The sequence below is a fragment of the Salvelinus fontinalis genome, unplaced genomic scaffold (genome assembly GCF_029448725.1).
Source record: "Salvelinus fontinalis isolate EN_2023a unplaced genomic scaffold, ASM2944872v1 scaffold_1271, whole genome shotgun sequence".
NCBI lineage: Eukaryota > Metazoa > Chordata > Actinopteri > Salmoniformes > Salmonidae > Salvelinus > Salvelinus fontinalis.
In genome coordinates, this window is record NW_026601480.1 from 15,001 (window position 1) to 35,879 (window position 20,879).

At 43.9% G+C, this 20,879-nt stretch overlaps 1 protein-coding gene across 1 annotated transcript in view; it reads right to left on the reverse strand.

Moving 5' to 3' along the window:
• Nucleotides 1-20,875, reverse strand: part of LOC129848899 (VPS10 domain-containing receptor SorCS2-like) — a gene marked incomplete at its 5' end in the record, with an annotated part of 32,959 nt that extends 12,084 nt beyond the window's left edge. The window contains 5 exons of the mRNA XM_055916003.1: nt 5,186-5,275; nt 11,491-11,609; nt 14,239-14,303; nt 18,394-18,467; nt 20,711-20,875. Coding sequence (XP_055771978.1) covers nt 5,186-5,275; nt 11,491-11,609; nt 14,239-14,303; nt 18,394-18,467; nt 20,711-20,875 — 513 coding nt within the window. The remainder of the gene's footprint in view (nt 1-5,185; nt 5,276-11,490; nt 11,610-14,238; nt 14,304-18,393; nt 18,468-20,710) is intronic.
• Between the last annotated feature and the right edge of the window lie 4 nt (nt 20,876-20,879).

A 20,879-nucleotide genomic window follows, 5' to 3' on the forward strand; every position in this document is an offset into this window, starting at 1 on the left:
CCACCTGTGTTACACTGCTCTGATGCTAGTGAATAATCCTGTATGGAGTTACGTAGATATATAGGAACCAGACAGAGAGGGAGAGAGTGGAGTTTCGTAGATATATAGGAACCAGACAGAGAGGGAGAGAGTGGAGTTACGTAGATATATAGGAACCAGACAGAGAGGGAGAGAGAGGAGTTACGTAGATATATAGGAACCAGACAGAGAGGGAGAGAGTGGAGTTACGTAGATATATAGGAACCAGACAGAGAGGGAGAGAGTGGAGTTACGTAGATATATAGGAACCAGACAGAGAGGGAGAGAGTGGAGTTACGTAGATATATAGGAACCAGACAGAGAGGGAGAGAGTGGAGTCATGTAGATATGCTATGGACGAGCAGCTCAAACACACACGACCTCATAAGCACACACACACACGCGTACGCATGCACACGCACACACACACACCACTCCATACAATGTGTACTCTATACATACAGTCGTGTCCAAAAGTTTTGAGAATGACACATATTCATTTTCACAAAGTTTGCTGCTTCAGTGTCTTTAGATATTTTTGTCAGATGTAACTATGGAATACTGAAGTATAATTACAAGCATTTCAAAAGTGTCAAAGGCTTTTATTGACAATGACATAAAGTTGATGCAGAGAGTGAATATTTGCAGTGTTGACCCTTCTTTTTCAAGACCTCTGCAATCCACCCTGGCATGCTGTCAATTAACTTCTGAGCCACATCCTGACTGATGGCATCCCATTCTTGCATAATCAATGCTTGGAGTTTGTCAGAATTTGTAGGTTTTTGTTTGTCCACCCGCCTCTTGAGGATTGACCACAAGTTCTCAATGGGATTAAGGTCTGGGGAGTTTCCTGGCCATGGACCCAAAATATCAATGTTTTGTTCCCCGATTCACTTAGTTATCACTTTTTCCTTATGGCAAGGTGCTCCATCATTCTGGAAAAGGCATTGTTCGTCACCAAACTGTTCCTGGATGGTTGGGAGAAGTTGCTCTCAGAGGATGTGTTGGTACCATTCTTTATTCATGGCTGTGTTCTTAGGCAAAATTGTGAGTAAGCCTACTCCCTTGGCTGAGAAGCAACCCCACACATGAATGGTCTCGGGATGCTTTACTGTTGGCATGACACAGGACTGATGGTAGTGCTCACCTTGTCTTCTCCGGACAAGCTTTTTTCCGGATGTCCCAAACAATCGGAAAGGGGTTTCATCAGAGAAAATTACTTTACCCCAGTTCTCAGCAGTCCAATCCCTGTACCTTTTGCAGAATATCAGTCTGTCCCTGATGTTTTTCCTGAAGAGAAGTTGCTTCTTTGTTGCCCTTCTTGACACCAGGCCATCCTCCAAAAGTCTTCACCTCACTATGCGTGTAGATGCACTCACACCTGCCTGCTGCCATTCCTGACCAAGCTCTGTACTGGTGGTGCCCCGATCCCGCAGCTGAATCAACTTTCCTGGCACTTGCTGGACATTCTTGGGCGCCCTGAAGCCTTCTTCACAACAATTGAACCGCTCTCCTTGAAGTTCTTGATGATCCGATAAATGGTTGATTTAGGTGCAATCTTACTGGCAGCAATATCCTTGCCTGTGAATCCCTTTTTGTGCAAAGCAATGATGACGGCATGTGTTTCCTTGCAGGTAACCTTGGTTGACAGAGGAAGAACAATGATTCCAAGCACCACCCTCCTTTTGAAGCTTCCTTTCTGTTATTCGAACTCAATCAGCATGACAGAGTGATCTCCAGTCTTGTCCTTGTCAACACTCACACCTGTGTTAACGAGAGAATAACTGACATGATGTCAGCTGGTCCTTTTGTGGCAGGGCTGAAATGCAGTGAATTTTTTTGGGGGGGGAATTCAGTTCATTTGCATGGCAAAGAGGGACTTTGCAATTAATTGCAATTCATCTGATCACTCTTCATAACATTCTGGAGTATATGCAAATTGTCGTTTTCCCGGCAATTTGCCATCTTTCAAACTGAGGCAGCAGACTTTGTGAAAATGAATATTTGTGTCATTCTCAAAACTTTTGGCCACGACTGTAGACAATAGTACGCATCCTGTTAATTGCTTTGGAGGTTGTCACGAATCCCGCCGAAGATGGTGCCTTTTCCTGTTCGGGCGGCGCTCGGTGGTCGTCGTCACCGGCCTACTAGCTGCCATCGATTCTTTTTCTTTTGTTTCTGTTAGTTTGGGCTGATTGGGTGCACCTGTTTTGAGTTTAGTTTGGGGGGTAGGCTATTTAAGGGCAGGTAGCCCGCTGGCTTTTGTGCGGGCTTGTTTATCTGTTATTTGGTGTTGGATTGTTATGTGGATTTTATTATTTTCTCCGGACAGTTTAGTCCGGTGTTTTTGGACTCGTTTTTCATGCGCCCGTGTGTTTAGGGCATGATCGTTTTCCCTGTCAACTGGAGAAATAAATCCACTTTCTTGAAACCCTGCTCTCTGCGCTTGACTCCTCCACCCAGTACTCCTAGCAGCTCTGACAGAGGTAAGCTGTGGTCGTTTATGAACCAGCTCTTTCTGTGGCCAAACAACATGTGTTTGACTGTGCTGCCAACTAGTACACAAGGCATTATCCTTAGGGACTTAGACAGCTGAAATAGGCCTGTATATGTGTTCAGGCACGCAAAGACACCAAAACAAAGGATCAGGTTGAAAAAACCTACTGTGCTATGTTCTCTGTATGATGTCCTTTGTCGGAGTAGCCAGCATTATTCACATAAAGGGAAGCGGAGAACACAGCAGATGTCTATATGCAATACGAAAAGTCAAAAGCCTGCAAATGATCTCATCTTGACTTTAAAAATAAAAATACTTCTCCCAGTGTTGAGAGAACACTTCGTGTTGAGACAGTTTTAGGTTGAGTTACGGCTTCGAGAGGAGAACTCTTTCTGGTTCAAAGTAGAACAAAGTAGTGCATTATGGTCCGTGATGACTAAACATATAACTGAATAGAGAATGTAGTATCAGATGTGGGATATAGTGTAGGATCTGTCTCTGTGTGTGGTCGAGATAAAGATGGTGGGATGATGGGGTCCTCTCTCTCTCTCTCTCTCTCTCTCTCTCTCTCTCTCTCTCTCTCTCCTCTCTCTCGCTCTCTCTCTCATCTCTCTCTCTCTCTCTCTCTCTCTCTCTCTCTCTCTCTCTCTCTCTCTCTCTCTCTCTCTCTCTCTCTCTCTCTCTCTCTCTCTCTCTCTCTCTCTCTCTCTCTCTCTCTCTTCGCTCTCCTCTCTCTCTCTCTCTCTCTCTCTCTCTCTCTCTCTCTCTCTCTCTCTCTCTCTCTCTCTCTCTCTCTCTCTCTTTCTCTTTCTCTTTCTGTGTTTGTCTGTCTGTCCAGTCTGCTACTAGTCACAGTCCCCCGTATCCTACCATGATAACCACACTCTGGATCGAAGATCCTCCATCCATCAATGTCAGGGGCAAAGGAAGCGCCATCCCCCACAGATGAGGGCCTCTCCCTGGGTAAAATATTAGAGTGCCTGGCCCCTGAACCCAGGCCGCCGGATGTAACTGCCTGACCTGATATTCAAAGGTCCCTGAGAGTCTAATTTTGCATGAAGGTGTTTCACAACTAAATCTTAAAAAGTGGCTTTCTCATTGTCACATAAATGTTTCAAAGATGTTTTCCCTTAGAGATATTTATTCATATTCATTTATTTCTATGATTTATCCGCTGGAGGACATAAAAGCATATTTAAAGAATTAATAAAGAGTTTTACTGAAAACATCTTTGTATGCAAGGCTGGGGGAGAACACTGTCGACAATTCATTTAACTTCCGCACGGGCATAACATTTGTGACAACAAAGTGTAGCTTAGCATAGCTGAATGGATAAACCCGGCTGATGTTAGTGTGGGAGAATGAGACTCTGGTGCAGCTGTCACTGCGTGGCTTTGTCTTGAACCCGAGAGTATAGAGTAGCAGACTTTCTAAAGGAAGAGAGACAGCAGACAGTATCCTTCCATTCACTCCCATGGAGACAGACTTTAAGACACATTCATAGAGGCTAACGGGTAGAGACGGATGAAAAGACAAAATAGGAGGGAATAGATTGAAGAGAGAGAAAGACAGAGAGAGGAAGTGAGAGAAATATTGAGATGGATAGATGGAGGAGGAGGAAAGGGAATGGGAACAGTAAAGAGAAATGGAGAGAGAGAAGAGATTAGAGAATTAATAAAAGAAAGAAAAAAAGTAAGAAAGAAAGAGCGACTGGAAGACAAAGGGACAATTATGGCTTTTGATGTCACAGTCTAGCAGCTCTTCAGACTAACAAACAAGACAGAGGCTGTTAATCCATAACTTCAGGAGGATTCTCTTTCTCATCCCCTCAAGATAATACTCAACCTCCTCTGTTTCAACCATTCAGTGACTAATCAAATACAACACCCGCAAAGTGGTACGGGGTAGAATCCAAGTAATTCCATACACCATCCCTGGAGTGTGTGTGTGTGTGTGTGTGTGGTCTACACTTTTCCATACACCCTCCCTGGAGTGTGTGTGAGTGGGTGTGTGTGCGTGTGTGTGTGTGTGTGTTTGTGTGTGTGGTCTACACTTTTCCATACACCCTCCCTGGAGTGTGAGTGAGTGTGTGTGCGTGTGTGTGTGTGTGCATGTGTGTGGTCTACACTTTTCCATACACCCTCCCTGGAGTGTGTGTGTGTGTGTGTGTGTGTGTGTGTGTGTGTGTGTGTGTGTGTGTGTGTGTGTGTGTGTGTGTGTGTGTGTGTGTGTGTGTGTGTGTGTGTGTGTGTGTGTGTGTGTGTGTGTGTGTGTGTGTGTGTGTGTGTGTGTGTGGTCTACACCTTTCCATACACTCTCCCTGGAGTGTGGTGTCTTGTATGTCTATGTTAGTGCAAATGACATTGACTGTCGTGTAATGTTTCTTTTTCTCTCTAGTGAGGCAGAAAGCAGATGAGGCTGGTCCCCTGGTTTGCTCTGCGATCAATGCTGTTCAATAACACTCAGCCAGCGACACGCTAAAACAGTCCCCTGAGCCACAAACACTGACGACAAAGGTTCCCATCTGCTTTGAAGAGCAACACATTATGCCCCTCAGTCTGTGACTTCCTCACTACAATGACGTACGTGTATGTTAAGTATAACATGGTATTGGAAATACTTCACTTGTATTGTGTAGGCCTGTGGTCAGTTCCATTTCATGTACTGTACCTTTGGTAGGGCGTATTTAGGGAAACTCATCTGGACAAACTCGTTCCGTCGGTATGAGACGTAGTGCTTGGTGCGGTTTCCTGTGGTCACCTAGGTAACAGACAGAGAGGGAGAGAGAAACACACCATGTCAAGGACTAACTCCATGTCTCTCACACCACACCGCACATACCACACCACACCACGCATACCACACCAAACCACACATACCACACCACACATACCACACCACACCACACATACCACACCACACCACACATACCACACATACCACACCACACCACACATACCACACCACACATACCACACCACACCACACATACCACACATACCACACCACACCACACATACCACACCACACCACACATACCACACCACACCACACATACCACAACACCACACATACCATGTTCCTTATGACTGATCTACTCTACTTCTCACTTACGAAACTGAAAACCAGAGAGCATGAGCGATAGGAGAAAGAAGAAAGAGAGAGAGAGACAGAGACAGAGAGAGAGAGACAGAGAGAGAGAGAGACAGAGAGAGAGAGAGAGAGAGAGAGAGAGAGAGAGAGAGAGAGAGAGAGAGGAGAGAGAGAGGACAGAGAGAAAGAGAGAGACAGAGAGAGAGAGAGAGAGAGAGACAATGTGAGAGAACAGGTGCACACCAGCAACCTAACCACCACAGGTAAACAGAAGGTGCACACACTGTGGAGTTCACCATCTGTTATTCTCAGCCTCAGCAGAGACAAAGAGAGAAAAATAGAGGGAAGGAGGGAGAGAGAGAGAGAGAGAGAGAGAGAAAGGTGGAGAGAGGGAGCAAAAGTGAGAGAAGGTGGGAGGGAAAGAGAGAGAGGGAGCGATAGAGAGTGAGAGAGAGAAAGATAGAGAGAGAGAGAGGGAGCAAGAGAGAGAGAGAGAGAGAGAGAGAGAGCGAGAGAGAGAGAGAGAGCGAGAGAGAGAGAGAGAGAGAGAGAGAGAGAGAGAGAGAGAGAGAGAGAGAGAGAGAGAGAGAGAGAGAGAGAGAGAGAGAGACAGAGAGAGAGAGACAGAGAGAGACAGAAAGGGCATGCAAATCCCAAAAGAATGCTGTTTGGTAATGATGACGTCATGCTGTGGCATGCTGAGCTGGGATCAGACAATCAGAGAGGACAAGTGCTGACCTGCTAAAAAAAAAAGCCCATCTGACATCATAATATTTGACAGTATGGGGGTAGTGTGAACGTTAGTTAGCACTGTGATAGATCAGTGGTGTCAGCTCAATAGAGTCTGCTTGGCTGTTTGTGGTAAGTGCTGATCTAGGATCAGTTTTTCATTTTAGATTATATTGAATAAGACAGGGGGGGACCAGATTCTACACGTTTACTTTGAGACAGTTTGTGAATACGGCCCGTGATCTCACTGGGGGAAAGTAAATGCAAGATGCTCAAAATACTAACCCTGCCTGCTGAGCTAAGCTGAAGACCAGCTCGTTCAGGCCAGTCATGTGGAAGATAAACAGATGTTTTTCTGTGTGTGGTGAGTTTGGATGACTTGGGTCCGTCTCTCAGTTTGTCAGTCTGTATTTCCATACAGCTCAATATCTGATATACCGCACCCAGGACACCCTTGACCTTTTCAACATTTTGTTACGTTACAGTCTTGTTCTAAAATTGATTAAATTACTTTTTCCCTCATCAATCTGCACACAATACCCCATACTGACAAAGTCAAATCAGGTTTTTAGACATTTTTGCAAATTTATTGAAAATAAAAAACAGAAATACCTTATTTACATAAGTATTCAGCCCCTTTGCTATGAGACTCGAGTTGAGCTCAGGTGTAACGATGTGCTGAGAGTCGGGAAGCAAGTTCAGGGAGGTAGGGTTTTAATAAAGAAACACTAACGGCACACAGACATGAAACAGAAACAATAACACCTGGGGAAGGAACCAGGAGTGGCATATAGGGAACTAATCAGGGAAGTGATGGAGTCCAGGTGAGTCTGATGACACGCAGGTGCGTAACGATGGTGACAGGTGTGCGTCATAACGAGCAGCCTGGTGACCTAGAGGCCGGAGAGGGAGCACACCTGACATCAGGTGCATCCTGTTTCAATTGATTATTCTTGTGATGTTTCTACAACTTGATTGGAGTCCTCCTGTGGTAAACTCAATTGATTGGACATGATTTGGAAAGGCACACACCTGTCTATATAAGGTCCAATAGTTGACAGTGCATGTCAGAGCAAAGGCCAAGCCATGAGGGTCAAAGGAATTGTCCGTAGAGCTCAGAGACAGGATTGTGTGGAGACACAGATCTGGGGAGGGGTACCAGTGGCCTCCATAATTCTTAAATGGGAGAGTTCGGAACCACCAAGACTCTTCCTAGAGCTGGCCGCCCGGCCAATCTGAGCAATCGGGAGAGAAGGGCCTTGGTCAGGGAGAGGTCCATAAACCCGATGGTCACTCTGATAGAGCTCCAGATGTCCTCTGTGGAGATGGGAGAACATTCCAGAAGGATGACCATCTCTGCAGCACTCCACCAAATCAGGTCTTTATGGTACAGTGGTCAGACGGAAGCCACTCCTGAGTAAAAGGCACATGACAGCCTGCTTGGAGTTTGCTAAAAGGCACCTAAAGACTCTCAGACCATGACAAACAAGATTCTCTGGTCTGATGAATCCAAGATTGAACCCTTAGTCCTGAATGCCAAGCGTCACGTCTGGAGGAAACCTGGCACCATCCCTACGGTGAAGCATGGTGGTGACAGCATCATGCTGTGGGGATGTTGTCAGCGGCAGGGACTGGGAGACTAAGCACACAGCCAAGACAATGCAGGAGTGGCTTCTGGACAAGTCTCTGCATGTCTTTGAGTGGCCCAGCCAGAGCACGGAATTGAACCCGATCAAACATCTCTGGAGAGACCTGAAAATAGCTGTGCAGTGACGCTCCCCATCCAACCTGACAGAGCTTGAAAGGATCTGCAGAGAAGAATGGGAGAAACTCCCCAAATACAAGCTTGTAGCGTCATACCCAAGAAGACTCGAGGCTGTAATCGCTGCCAAAGGTGCTTCAACAAAGTACTGAGTAAAGGGTCTGAATACTTATGTAAATATGCTATTTCCGTTAAAATGTTTAATCATTATGGGTATTGTGTGTAGATTGATGAGGGATAAAAAACGACTTGATACATTTTAGAATAAGGCTGTAACATAACAAAATATGAAAAAGTCAAGGGGTCTGAATACTTTCCGAAGGCACTTAACCACTGTCATGAGCAGCTGTCATTTCACTAGTGTGTGTCTGTACACAGTTGCATGTGTCTATGCATATCTGTCTGTCTCTGTGTGTGTGTGAGTGTGCTTTGAGGAATGGCTGTGTCCCTCTAACCCTCATCCCTCCCAGCAGCAAAGCAGCAGTTAGTAATGCTCTAGGGATAATCCCTGGGGATAATAGTCCACTCTTTTGTTGATTCTGACCCTCCATGGGCCTCGACACGTAATGAGATGTTTAAATGCTCTCTCTATGTCCCCTCCACTCTCTCTCTATGTCCACTTTCTCTCTCTCTCTCCCCATTTCTCTCACACACTCGATATTCAGATTGAGTAACATTTTAGTAAAAAAATAGTATGTTCTCTCTCTCTCTCTCTCTCTCTCTCTCAATTCAATTCAATTTGCTTTATTGGCATGACGTAACAATGTACATATTGCCAAAGCTTATTTTGGATATTTACAATATAAAAATAGAAATGAGAATCAACATTTTCAACGGGACAACAGTAACAACAATAATCAAGTGTCAAAATAACCACATTACATACATTATCAGACACTGTCCCTCAACTTATGGCAGGCTGCAATGTAGTGCGCTGCCAACCCACAGCTCTCTCTCTCCCCATAGTGTCTGCTCTTATCAAAGGATAAGCTGGTAGCTGTAGTTATTATTGCTACAATAGATACTATTATAGATACCACTGTAGCTACAACTATAGCTACTACTATAGATACTATTATAGACACTACTGTAGCTACAACTATAGCTACTACAGTGTATCTACTACTATAGATACTATTATAGATACTACTGTAGCTACAACTATAGCTACTACTATAGCTGCTAGTATAGATACTACTGTAGCTAATATTATAGACACTACTGTAGCTACAACTATAGCTACTACTATATATACTATTATAGATACTACTGTAGCTACAACTATAGCTACTAGAATATATACTATTATAGACACTACTAGTATAGCTACTACAGTGTATCTACTACTATAGCTACTACTGTAGCTACTACTATAGCTACTACTGTATATACTATTATAGATACTACTGTAGTTATTATTACTACTATTATAGACACTACTGTAGCTACAACTATAGCTACTACTATAGATACCATTATAGATACTACTGTAGCTACAACTATATATACTACAATACATACTATTATAGACTATACTATAGATACTACTATAGATACTACTATAGCTACTACTATAGATACATTTATAGCTACTAATGTAGTTACTACTATAGATACTACTATAGCTACTATTATAGCAACTACTATAGATACTATTATAGATACAATTACAGCTATTACTATAGCTACCATTATATATATATATTATACTATTATAGATACTACTATAGATACTACTATAGCTGCTATTATGTATACTACTATAGATACTACTATAGATACCACTATAGCTGTTATTATGTATACTACTATTGCTGCTACTATATATACTACTATAGATACTACAATATATACTACTATAGATACTAATATAGCTGTTATTGTATATATACTATTAGCTGCTATTATAGATACTACTATAGCTGCTACTCTAGCTACTACTATACCTGCTATTATAGATACTACTATAGATACTATTTTAGATAATACTATAGCTACTACTATATATACTACTATAGCTACTACTATAGCTACTAGTATAGCTACTACTATAGATACTACTATAGCTACTACTATAGCTACTACTATAGATACTGCTATATATACTACTATATCTACTACTATAGCTAATACTATAGATACTACTCTAGCTACTATTATAGATACTACTATAGATACTACTATAGATACTATTATAGATACTACTATAGATACTACTCTAGCTACTATTATAGATACTACTATAGCTACTACTATAGATACTACTATAGATACTACTATAGCTACTACTATAGATACTACTATAGATACTACTATAGATACTACTATAGATACTACTATAGCTACTACTATAGCTACTACTATAGATACTGCTATATATACTACTATAGCTACTACTATAGATACTATTATAGCTACTATTATAGCTACTACTATAGCTACTATTATAGATACTACTATAGATACTACAATATCTACTATTATAGATACTACTATAGATACTGCTATGTATACTACTATAGATACTACTATAGTTACTACTACAGCTACTACTACATCTGCTATTATATATACTACTATAGCTACTACTATATATAATATTATAGCTACTACTATAGATACTACCATATATACTACTATAGCTGCTTTTATATATACTATTATAGCTGTTATTATAGCTACTATTTTAGATACTACTATAGCTACTACTATAGATACTACTATAGATACTATTATAGATACTACTATAGATACTACTATAGCCACTACTGTATATACTACTATATATACTATTATAGATGCTACCATAGATACTACTATTGCTGCTTTTATATATACTATTATAGCTGCTATTATAGCTACTATTTCAGTATAGCTACTATTATAGCCATTAAGCCCACTACTGACAATGGGAGCTCCATCATATTACGTGTAATGTCCATACAAACAACCATTCCTTAATATCTTAATATCTTACAAGCAAGCGTTCATTAATATTTCATAAGCAACCATTCCTTCATATATGAATGCCAAAGTGTGTAGATTTAGAGAGGGACATTTCAATAATTAGGATGTCATTAGGATTTTATGCAGCGGTACATATGGTTGATTTTATCTCAGATTTTTTGTATCTCAGTTTCTGTATGTATTTTGTTTATGGTTTGTCTATGAAATGTGTCTGGAATGTTGTCCCCCCTTGCTGCTGTCTTGGACCAGGTCTCTCTTGAAAAATAAATGTGATCACAATAACACTAACCTGGATAAACACAGGTTGTATAAAATCAAGCAAGCTGCCAACGGAGGTAGTCTATACCATTGTGACACATTATAACCAAACAATCGTGAAGACATGTCACAACTACAAAGGGTTTTATAATAAATGTGTCTTTACCTTGACAAAGATGTAGTCTTCCTGGACTGAGAGAGAGTTGTGGTCAATCTTCCCCAGGAACTGAGCCGTTACGGTCTTGTCTGAGCAGTTCTGGATCAGACAGGTGACATACAGGTACCCTGGGGACAGAGAATTAAGCAGCTTTTAGAGCCCCACCCCCAGAACACACATTATTGTAGGGGACAATGTAACAATGTTTTTCAGAAATATATTTCATTGCGTAAATGTATTTCTTGGTTTCATTTCATTTTGATAAGACATAAAAATCCAATGAATTGAAGGTTATTTGTTGATGTAAAAAATCTAAATGTACCCATTTGTAAGGTTGTTTCATTAGATTTGGAGTGGGGTGGGGTTACGCTGAACACTACTGAATTAAACACACAGGATCTGCATCAGCAACAACTGTAGTGGCAAGAGTCGTCAGGGAGATGACAAGCTAGCGATGTTGCCATGGGTGGGCCTTGGAAGGGCATAAGCCCACCCACTGGGGAGCCAGGACCAGCCAATCAGAATGAGTTTTCCCCCACAAAAGTGCTTTATTACAGACAGAATTACTCCTCAGCGCCCCAAGGAGGCCTAGATGGCTGACAAGGACTTGGGAAAAATGTGCAGATGGACGGTAAAACGAAGGTAAACAATGAGGAAAATAATAGTTGTGGCCCTACAGACATCGATTACCACATATAAGACCGCCATGGTTACCGTGGTAACCAACATGAATTACGTGGATAGTGTGAAAGACTGGTTGATGGTACGAGGAGATGTTTAATAGAGTTAAACCTGGTTAACCTGTTTATGTGAGTTTGTGTAGACCTGTTCAGTGTGTTGCTGTACGTATCTGGATGTGTGACTAGACGACAGTGTGTCCATGTGTCTGCATTAGCAGCCTCGCCGCTCCCCGCATCAATCTCCCTAACGACACACACAGACCCTGCCAGCCTCCCAGCGAGCTTGCCTCATCCATCAACCCTCCATCCCTACCTCCCATCTACCCCCTCATCACTCACCATCCCTGGGCATAGACCCTAGGCAAGTCCCAGGCTTGTGTTCTGGCCTAGGCCTCTCTCTAGGGCTCAGGTAGATTATGTGACCAGGCCAGCAGGCCACCATCCGTCCCCCCTGGTACCTGCCATCGTTTAACCTTGACAGGACCCAGGGTGACAGGGGGGCGCAGGGGGAACAGCTTGGCCTGGCATGCCTGGTCGCCCAGGCCCCTCTAACCCATCCGTCTGGAAGTGGGAGCTGCCGTGCGATGGAGAGGTGGGGGGAGGGGGAGGGAGAGAAGGACCATGTGGCTTTGCCTAGCCCAGAGAAGAGCTCTCCTGCCTGGGCAGCTGGGCCAGACAGACAGCCTCTCTGGTTCTCTGAAAAAACACGGCCCAGGCTTGTTCCAGATGACAGGTTCCAGACTCTAAGCTGCATGTTCAGTTCCCCATCAGAAAGTATAGACACACCTATGGGATTTGGAAGTTGTTTCTCACTTTTCTGGGGGGGGGAAGATGATTCGTTTTAAGTGACTTCATATCAGGGGAGATGTGTTGAGTAACAAACAAGGCATTAACATGTTCTCTCCTTCATTTGTCCTTCCTCGCCTTCTTTTCCTGTCTTCCAGTGTCAGTCTGTTTTATTCTGCTGGTCTACTCTGTGGAATGATGGGTTGTCAAAGTGTACCGAGCGGGAAGACATGGCTCAGCATTTTAAAGCAAACACACATGCATTCTAACATAGGCATGCAGACACACACACACACACACACACACACACACACACACACACACACACACACACACACACACACACACACACACACACACACACACACACACACACACACACACACACACACACACACACACACTCCTTCTACACCCTCCACGCTACACACTCCTAGTAGTGCAGAGCTAACCTGGCTGGCTGCTGATATGACAATCCACTCTGACTGGGGACCTGGGCACTGAGTTCCCCCTGACTCCCCCCTGACTCCCCCCTGACTCCCCCCTGACTCCCCCCTGACTTCCCTCTGACTTCCCCCTGACTTCCCCCTGACTTCCCCCTGACTTCCCTCTGACTTCCCTCTGACTCCCCTCTGACTCCCCTCTGACTCCCCTCTGACTCCCCTCTGACTCCCCTCTGACTTCCCTCTGACTTCCCTCTGACTTCCCTCTGACTTCCCTCTGACTCCCCTCTGACTCCCCTCTGACTTCCCTCTGACTCCCCTCTGACTCCCCTCTGACTCCCCTCTGACTCCCCCTGACTCCCCTCTGACTTCCCTCTGACTTCCCTCTGACTCCCCTCTGACTCCCCTCTGACTCCCCTCTGACTCCCCTCTGACTTCCCTCTGACTTCCCTCTGACTTCCCTCTGACTTCCCTCTGACTCCCCCCTGACTTCCCCCTGCCTCCACCATGACCTCACTAGAAGGTCAACCCATCACCTCCTTCATTACCTGAGTCTACACTGAGGGTTCAGAGGCAGATGAGGGACAGGCCAATAGGAGGAGAATGAGAGGGATCGAGAGAGAAAGGTTATTGGTGCCTGTGGGAGTGGAACAGACAGTAGACTTGTCTTGAATGGAGAGGAGGAAAATGAGAGATGGGTAGTTGAGGGTGGCAATGTGTGTTCAGGGGATTCTAGAGGAAGTAGGTGTACTCACGTTGTAATAGTGTATAGTCAGTGAGAAAGTGGGTAAGGAAAGAGTTGACAGATAATCCAGACATGCATGCACACTGAAAGAACAGCACCATACCTCCACTTGTGTCCTGCATCTCCATATGCACCAAGTCAGGGTCCACATCTACATCAGCCACAGACCTGAGACAGAGAAAGCTAGAATTCAAGTTGAAAGTTGGAACAACAGAACTCATCTTCTTGTGCACTTCACCCCCCTTCCTCCCCCTCTCTCTCTCTTCCTCCCTATTTCTCTCTTCCCCCTCTCTCTCTCTTCCTCCCTATTTCTCTCTTCCCCCTCTCTCTCTTCCCCCCTCTCTCTCTCTTCCTCCCTATTTCTCTCTCCCCCCCTCTCTCTCTTCCTCCCTATTTCTCTCTTCCTCCCCGTTTCTCTCTTCCTCCCCGTTTCTCTCTTCCCCCCTCTCTCTCATCCTCCCAATTTCTCTCTTCCCCCCTCTCTCTCTTCCCCCCTCTCTCTCTTGCTCCCTCTCTCTCTTGCTCCCTCCCCCCTCTCTCTTTCCCCCTCTCTCTTTCCTCCCTCTCTCCCTCTTCCCTTTGCCCCTTTTATTTCTGATTAGAAGTCAGTAGTGAAGTCTGTGAAATCTCCTCAGCTCTTTAAAGATATATGTTAAATATGTAAAACCTCCATTACGGTCCGTATAAAGAGCCTGTATGTGCAATTACTGTAGCAAGTTGTGGAAGAGAGGGAGAGAAGGAAGGAGGGAGGTAGGGAAAGAGGAAAGGAGGGAAGGAGGGAGAGAGAGCACAACTCCTTTTTGTATTCTATCAAACTTCTGCCATAATATCAGTATTCTACTCACATAGTTTGGCATTCTCTGTGAGGTTCTTTCCGTCTGCTCATGGCCATCAACCCCACACGAGCCACAAGTTCACGAAACCCGTAACCAGTTCACCTTAGTTCTATTTCATGGGATAGCCAGTAGCCAGTAACAACCTCTAAACCCAACTCTGAATAAGTAGAGAAACAGAGTTGTATAAAGCATCAGTGTCTGTGGCATCCATCTTGTCGGGCGGATCACCCCGTCAGATAGTAGCTGACTAGCTCTTTCAAGTGAACTTGATTTATCAGGATTGGCTTCCAGACCATTCTTCTCTTCCACAGGGAGAACAAGGCTATTACAGGCCTAACAATCAGCTAATGCTGGCCTATCGGAAAGCATGGATGCTTTGAGAGGCTTTTAAAGGCCCAGGCGTTTTCCCTGTCAGCGCATGTGGTCAGAAAGCACTCTCAGCCCTAGTGTTTTCTCGTTAGAGAAAATTTTAATCTTGACCCTATGACTTGAGCAGGAACAACTAGGCTCTAGACATATAACTACTGTCTCTCTGTTAGCATTTTACGCCTCACTACATACTGGATATTATTGTATTGTTCGGAGAGTCGCTGGCAAAAACAATTGGTGATGGTTTTATTAGTACTCAGTGGTGCTCCGTGGATTAAGTACAGTGGCTTGCGAAAGTATTCACCCCCCTTGGAATTTTTCCAATTTTGTTGCCTTACAACCTGGAATAAAAATGGATTTTTTTGGGGGGGTTGTATCATTTGATTTACACAACATGCCTACCACTTTGAAGAAGCAAAATATTTTTTATTGTGAAACAAACAAGAAATAAGACAAAAAACAGAAAACTTTGTAGAGCCACCTTTTGCAGCAATTACAGCTGCAAGTCTCTTGGGGTATGTCTCTATAGGCTTGGCACATCTAGCCACTGGGATTTCTGCCCATTCTTCAAGGAAAAACTGCTCCAGCTCCTTCAAGTCTGATGGGTTCTGCTGGTGTACAGTAATCTTTAAGTCATACCACAGATTCTCAATTGGATTGAGGTCTGGGCTTTGACTAGGCCACTTAAATGTTTCCCCTTAAACCACCCAAGAGGTGCTTTAGCTGGAAGGTGAACCTCTGTCCCAGTCTCAAATCTCTGGAAGACTGAAACAGGTTTCCCTCAAGAATTTCCCTGTATTTAGCACCATCCATCATTCCATCTATCATTCCATCATTCCTTCAATCCTGACTAGTCCCGGTCCCTGCCGATGAAAAACATGATGCTGCCACCACCATGCTTCACTGTGGGGATAGTGTTCTCGGGGTGATGAGAGGTGTTGGGTTTGCGCAAGACATTTTCCTTGATGCCCAAAAATATCAATTTTAGTCTCATCTGACCAGAGTACCTTCTTCCATATGTTTGGGGAGTCTCCCACATGCCTTTTGGCAAACACCAAACGTGTTTATATGTCCATTACATAAAATCCAAATAAAAATCCATTTCAATTACAGGTTGTAATGCAAAAAAATATATAGAAAAACACCAAGGGGGATGAATACTTTTGCAAGGCACTGTATAGTACATCACAGTTGATCTCGTATTTACTCCAGCTACTGCCAATGTATACATCATAAATAATACCCTTTGAGATGGGATCTATATGTTAAAATGCAATGCATTGTGAAGTGTGAGGAAATCGACTCTAAGACCAGATCTAAAATCAGTTTGACATCTTAACTATTAGTGGTCAAAGGTCTGGATTTGGTTGTGTAATCTGATCCTAGATCTGTTATCAGACACAACTTCTGCTTGACACAGAAAGCAGGTTAGGAATAGCCTATCTAGACCCATAGTGGGAAGTACATTTTTGGGGGGCAAGTCAGTTAAGAACAAATTCTTATTTACAATGACAGTCTACCCCAGACAACACTGAGCCAACTGTGCACTGCCTTATGGGACTCCCAGTCATGGCCAGATGTGATTCAGTTTGGATTTGAACCAGGGACTGTAGTGATGCCTCTTGCACTGAGATTCAGTGCCTTAGACCGCTGCGCCACTCGGGAGACCTGAGTTACCTCAGGCAGGAGTGTTTTTAACGCTCTGGCTTGGGATGATTTGTGCGTTGGGTTTGGACAGCTAAATCAAGGATGTCCTGGTTTCAACACAACTGGCTTCATAACCACTGATCTGGAACCAGCTGATAACTCAGACCTGTCCAGGTCTCAACACTACTGGCTTCATAACCACTGATCTGAAACCAGCTGATAACTCAGACCTGTCCAGGTCTCAACACTACTGGCTTCATAACCACTGATCTGGAACCAGCTGATAACTCAGACCTGTCCAGGTTTCAACACTACTGGCTTCATAACCACTGATCTGGAACCAGCTGATAACTCAGACCTGTCCAGGTTTCAACACTACTGGCTTCATAACCACTGATCTGGAACCAGCTGATAACTCAGACCTGTCCAGGTTTCAACACTACTGGCTTCCTAACCACTGATCTGGAACCAGCTGACAACTCAGACCTGTCCAGGTCTCAACACTACTGGCTTCATAACCACTGATCTGGAACCAGCTGATAACTCAGACCTGTCCAGGTCTCAACACTACTGGCTTCATAACCACTGATCTGGAACCAGCTGATAACTCAGACCTGTCCAGGTCTCAACACTACTGGCTTCATAACCACTGATCTGGAACCAGCTGATAACTCAGACCTGTCCAGGTCTCAACACTACTGGCTTCATAACCACTGGTCTGGAACCAGCTGATAACTCAGACCTGTCCAGGTCTCAACACTACTGGCTTCATAACCACTGATCTGGAACCAGCTGATAACTCAGACCTGTCCAGGTGTCAACACTACTGGCTTCCTAACCACTGATCTGGAACCAGCTGATAACTCAGACCTGTCCAGGTCTCAACACTACTGGCTTCATAACCACTGATCTGGAACCAGCTGATAACTCAGACCTGTCCAGGTGTCAACACTACTGGCTTCCTAACCACTGATCTGGAACCAGCTGATAACTCAGACCTGTCCAGGTTTCAACACTACTGGCTTCATAACCACTGATCTGGAACCAGCTGATAACTCAGACCTGTCCAGGTCTCAACACTACTGGCTTCATAACCACTGATCTGGAACCAGCCATTGTGAAGCCGATCATTTCTCTGAGAGAAGAAAACAGCAGGCAGTCTCGATATACGACCTTCTGCTCAGAACAGGAGAGAGAGAGGGAGGGAGGGAGGGAGGGAGGGAGGGAGGGAGGGAGGGAGGGAGAGAAAGAAAATGGATGCAGAAGGGGATAAGAGACAGAGCTTGAGGCGACCTAACCCATGAGATCTAAAACTCACAGCTATATTTTATGTTGTAACGGCAGAGTTACTCAACGGTAAATAAAGCAAGTTAGATTATAAGGACATATTTGTGATCAGAACTTACCAGAATATTCTGCCCTTGGTTACTCGTTCCTGCATTAGAGTCCACTTCCGGCCCAAATCCATGGACACATAGAGCTGTGAAATTAAAACATCCAACCTATCAAACAACAGTTATTTACTCAGTAGAAATGTCATGAATTGATATGAAAAAATTCCCGAAAAACAGGCTTTGCATGGAGGTGAACTGGATGGTTGTAGATGTTCATGTCCGTATTGGTGATTGTGTCGTCCCTGTTCGCCCCTCTGTGTGTGTGTGTGTGTGGTTGTAGATGTTCATGTCCGTATTGGTGATTGTGTCATCCCTGTTCGCCCCTCTGTGTGTGTGTGTGTGTGTGTGTGTGTGTGTGTGTGGTTGTAGATGTTCATGTCCGTATTGGTGATTGTGTCATCCCTGTTCGCCCCTCTGTGTGTGTGTGTGGTTGTAGATGTTCATGTCCGTATTGGTGATTGTGTCATCCCTGTTCGCCCCTCTGTGTGTGTAGCGAATTGGGAGGTTGTGTGTAGTAGAGCGTAAAGTCCAGTCAGTCAAGCAAGTGAAGTTTACGGTTCATCTACACCAGGCCAACCTCTATTTATCTTAGTAGGCCATTCCATGTGAGTGTGTGTGTGTGTGTGTGTGTGTGTGTGTGTGTGTGTGTGTGTGTGTGTGTGTGTGTGTGTGTGTGTGTGTGTGTGTGTGTGTGTGTGTGTGTGTGTGTGTGTGTGTGTGTGTGTGTGTGTGTGGTTGTAAGAGTGTGCGTGTGGTTGTACGTGTGTGTCTGTGTGGTTGTATGTTTGTGTTTTGTTGTGTGTGCATGTGCACCATTGATCGGCTTTATAATGAAAATGTATAGATTTTTCTCACAAGGTATCCCAGCAGACATATGAAAAGAACAAAAATGATTTCACCCCTGAGCCTGTACACACACACACACACACACACACACACACACACACACACACACACACACACACACACACACACACACACACACACACACACACACACACACACACACACACACACAGTGTAATTTAAGTGTACATGCACTTACAATACACTTACAAAACACAGAATATCTCACTGAATTCCAGAGAGCCCCATTTATTCATTATGAGCAAACATAATAAAACTAGATGGCCAGAACCTCGTTAAATCAAACCTGACCATCACAACATTCTCAAAGAATAACCTTGATAGGAATCACATGGGGGGATCTCAAAAAACTATCTTTCCCTATAAACATATTAATATGAAATTATTATTTTTCACTGTTAAATGATTTTTGACTCTCCATCTGTAGCCTGGCCACATGGAGTAGATTAAAACCTAATTTAATTTCATGTTTAATTAATGGTTAATTATTAAAGTGGCGTTCCCTCCATATGCTGTTGCTAGTGTGACTGTATCGGAGAAGAGATCGAAAAGACAGAACATGCTGAGATGTCCCCAGACACTGTTCTGAGGACAGTTTTGCACTTTCCTCTCATGACGGCTATGGTTGGGATCAGGGGAAGGTAAAACTGATCCTAAATCTGTGCCTCTTTCAGCACTGTAAACTAGCATAAATGTCATCATTGCAACAACTATGAATAAAAAAGCCATTCTGTAAATAAAACAACAGTATGCTATTAAATGCTGTCTTTGCTGGGCGAAGGCTATCTCATCCTCCCAGTTAATTCATTAAGCAGCCTGGTCACCAGTGATACAAGTCAGTATTCGACGTCCATTTGGAGATGACGTGGAAACCGGTCACTAGGGGCAACATTGTTCACTGTTACCTAGGTTTCGTTTTTTCCTAGGGCATAGTGGACTGGAATAGCGGATAGGCATCTGATTCCTAAAGGTTGCAAGTTCAAATCCAGCAAAAGAAAGTTATTTTTGAGATGTTTGTTTTAAGACTATGCCAAACCTTAACCCTTACCTTAACCATATGGAGTTAATGCCTAACTTTAAGATGTCAGACTTACTGCCTAAACTTAACCCTAACATAAAAAATTCTGAGTTAATGCCTAAACGTAACCTTAAACACTTTGAAATGTGATGTTTGAGAAACATGAATGAACGTCTAATTTTGACGTGAGACTGTAAGAGCCAGTTGGGATTAAGCAGCGAAAAGAAGGAAACTCCTGCTATGAGATTGTCTTTGTTGTAGACTTGTTGTCATAAAATGCTCAGGTTGGTAGTAAGTGGCCGGATTTACTAGAAAAAGCTTTTGATCGACTGTTTTGCAGTTGAACGATGGTGATTTTGTTTAGGGGAATCTCCTCATAAAAGAACAACAGACGTCTAGTCTGGAACAATCGGACTGTGACGTGGTCTTTTGATGGTGACCCACCTTGCCCTCCTTGCAGTAAGCCAGCACCTTGTCCTCCTCCTTAGGGTGGAAGAGGAGGGTCTCAGCAGTGAAGGAGAGGGGCTGGCGCTGGAAAGAGGAGCCCTCGTCTGTACTGATGAACAGCAACTGGTCCCGCTCGTTAATGGACGAGCTCACCAGGATCACCTGA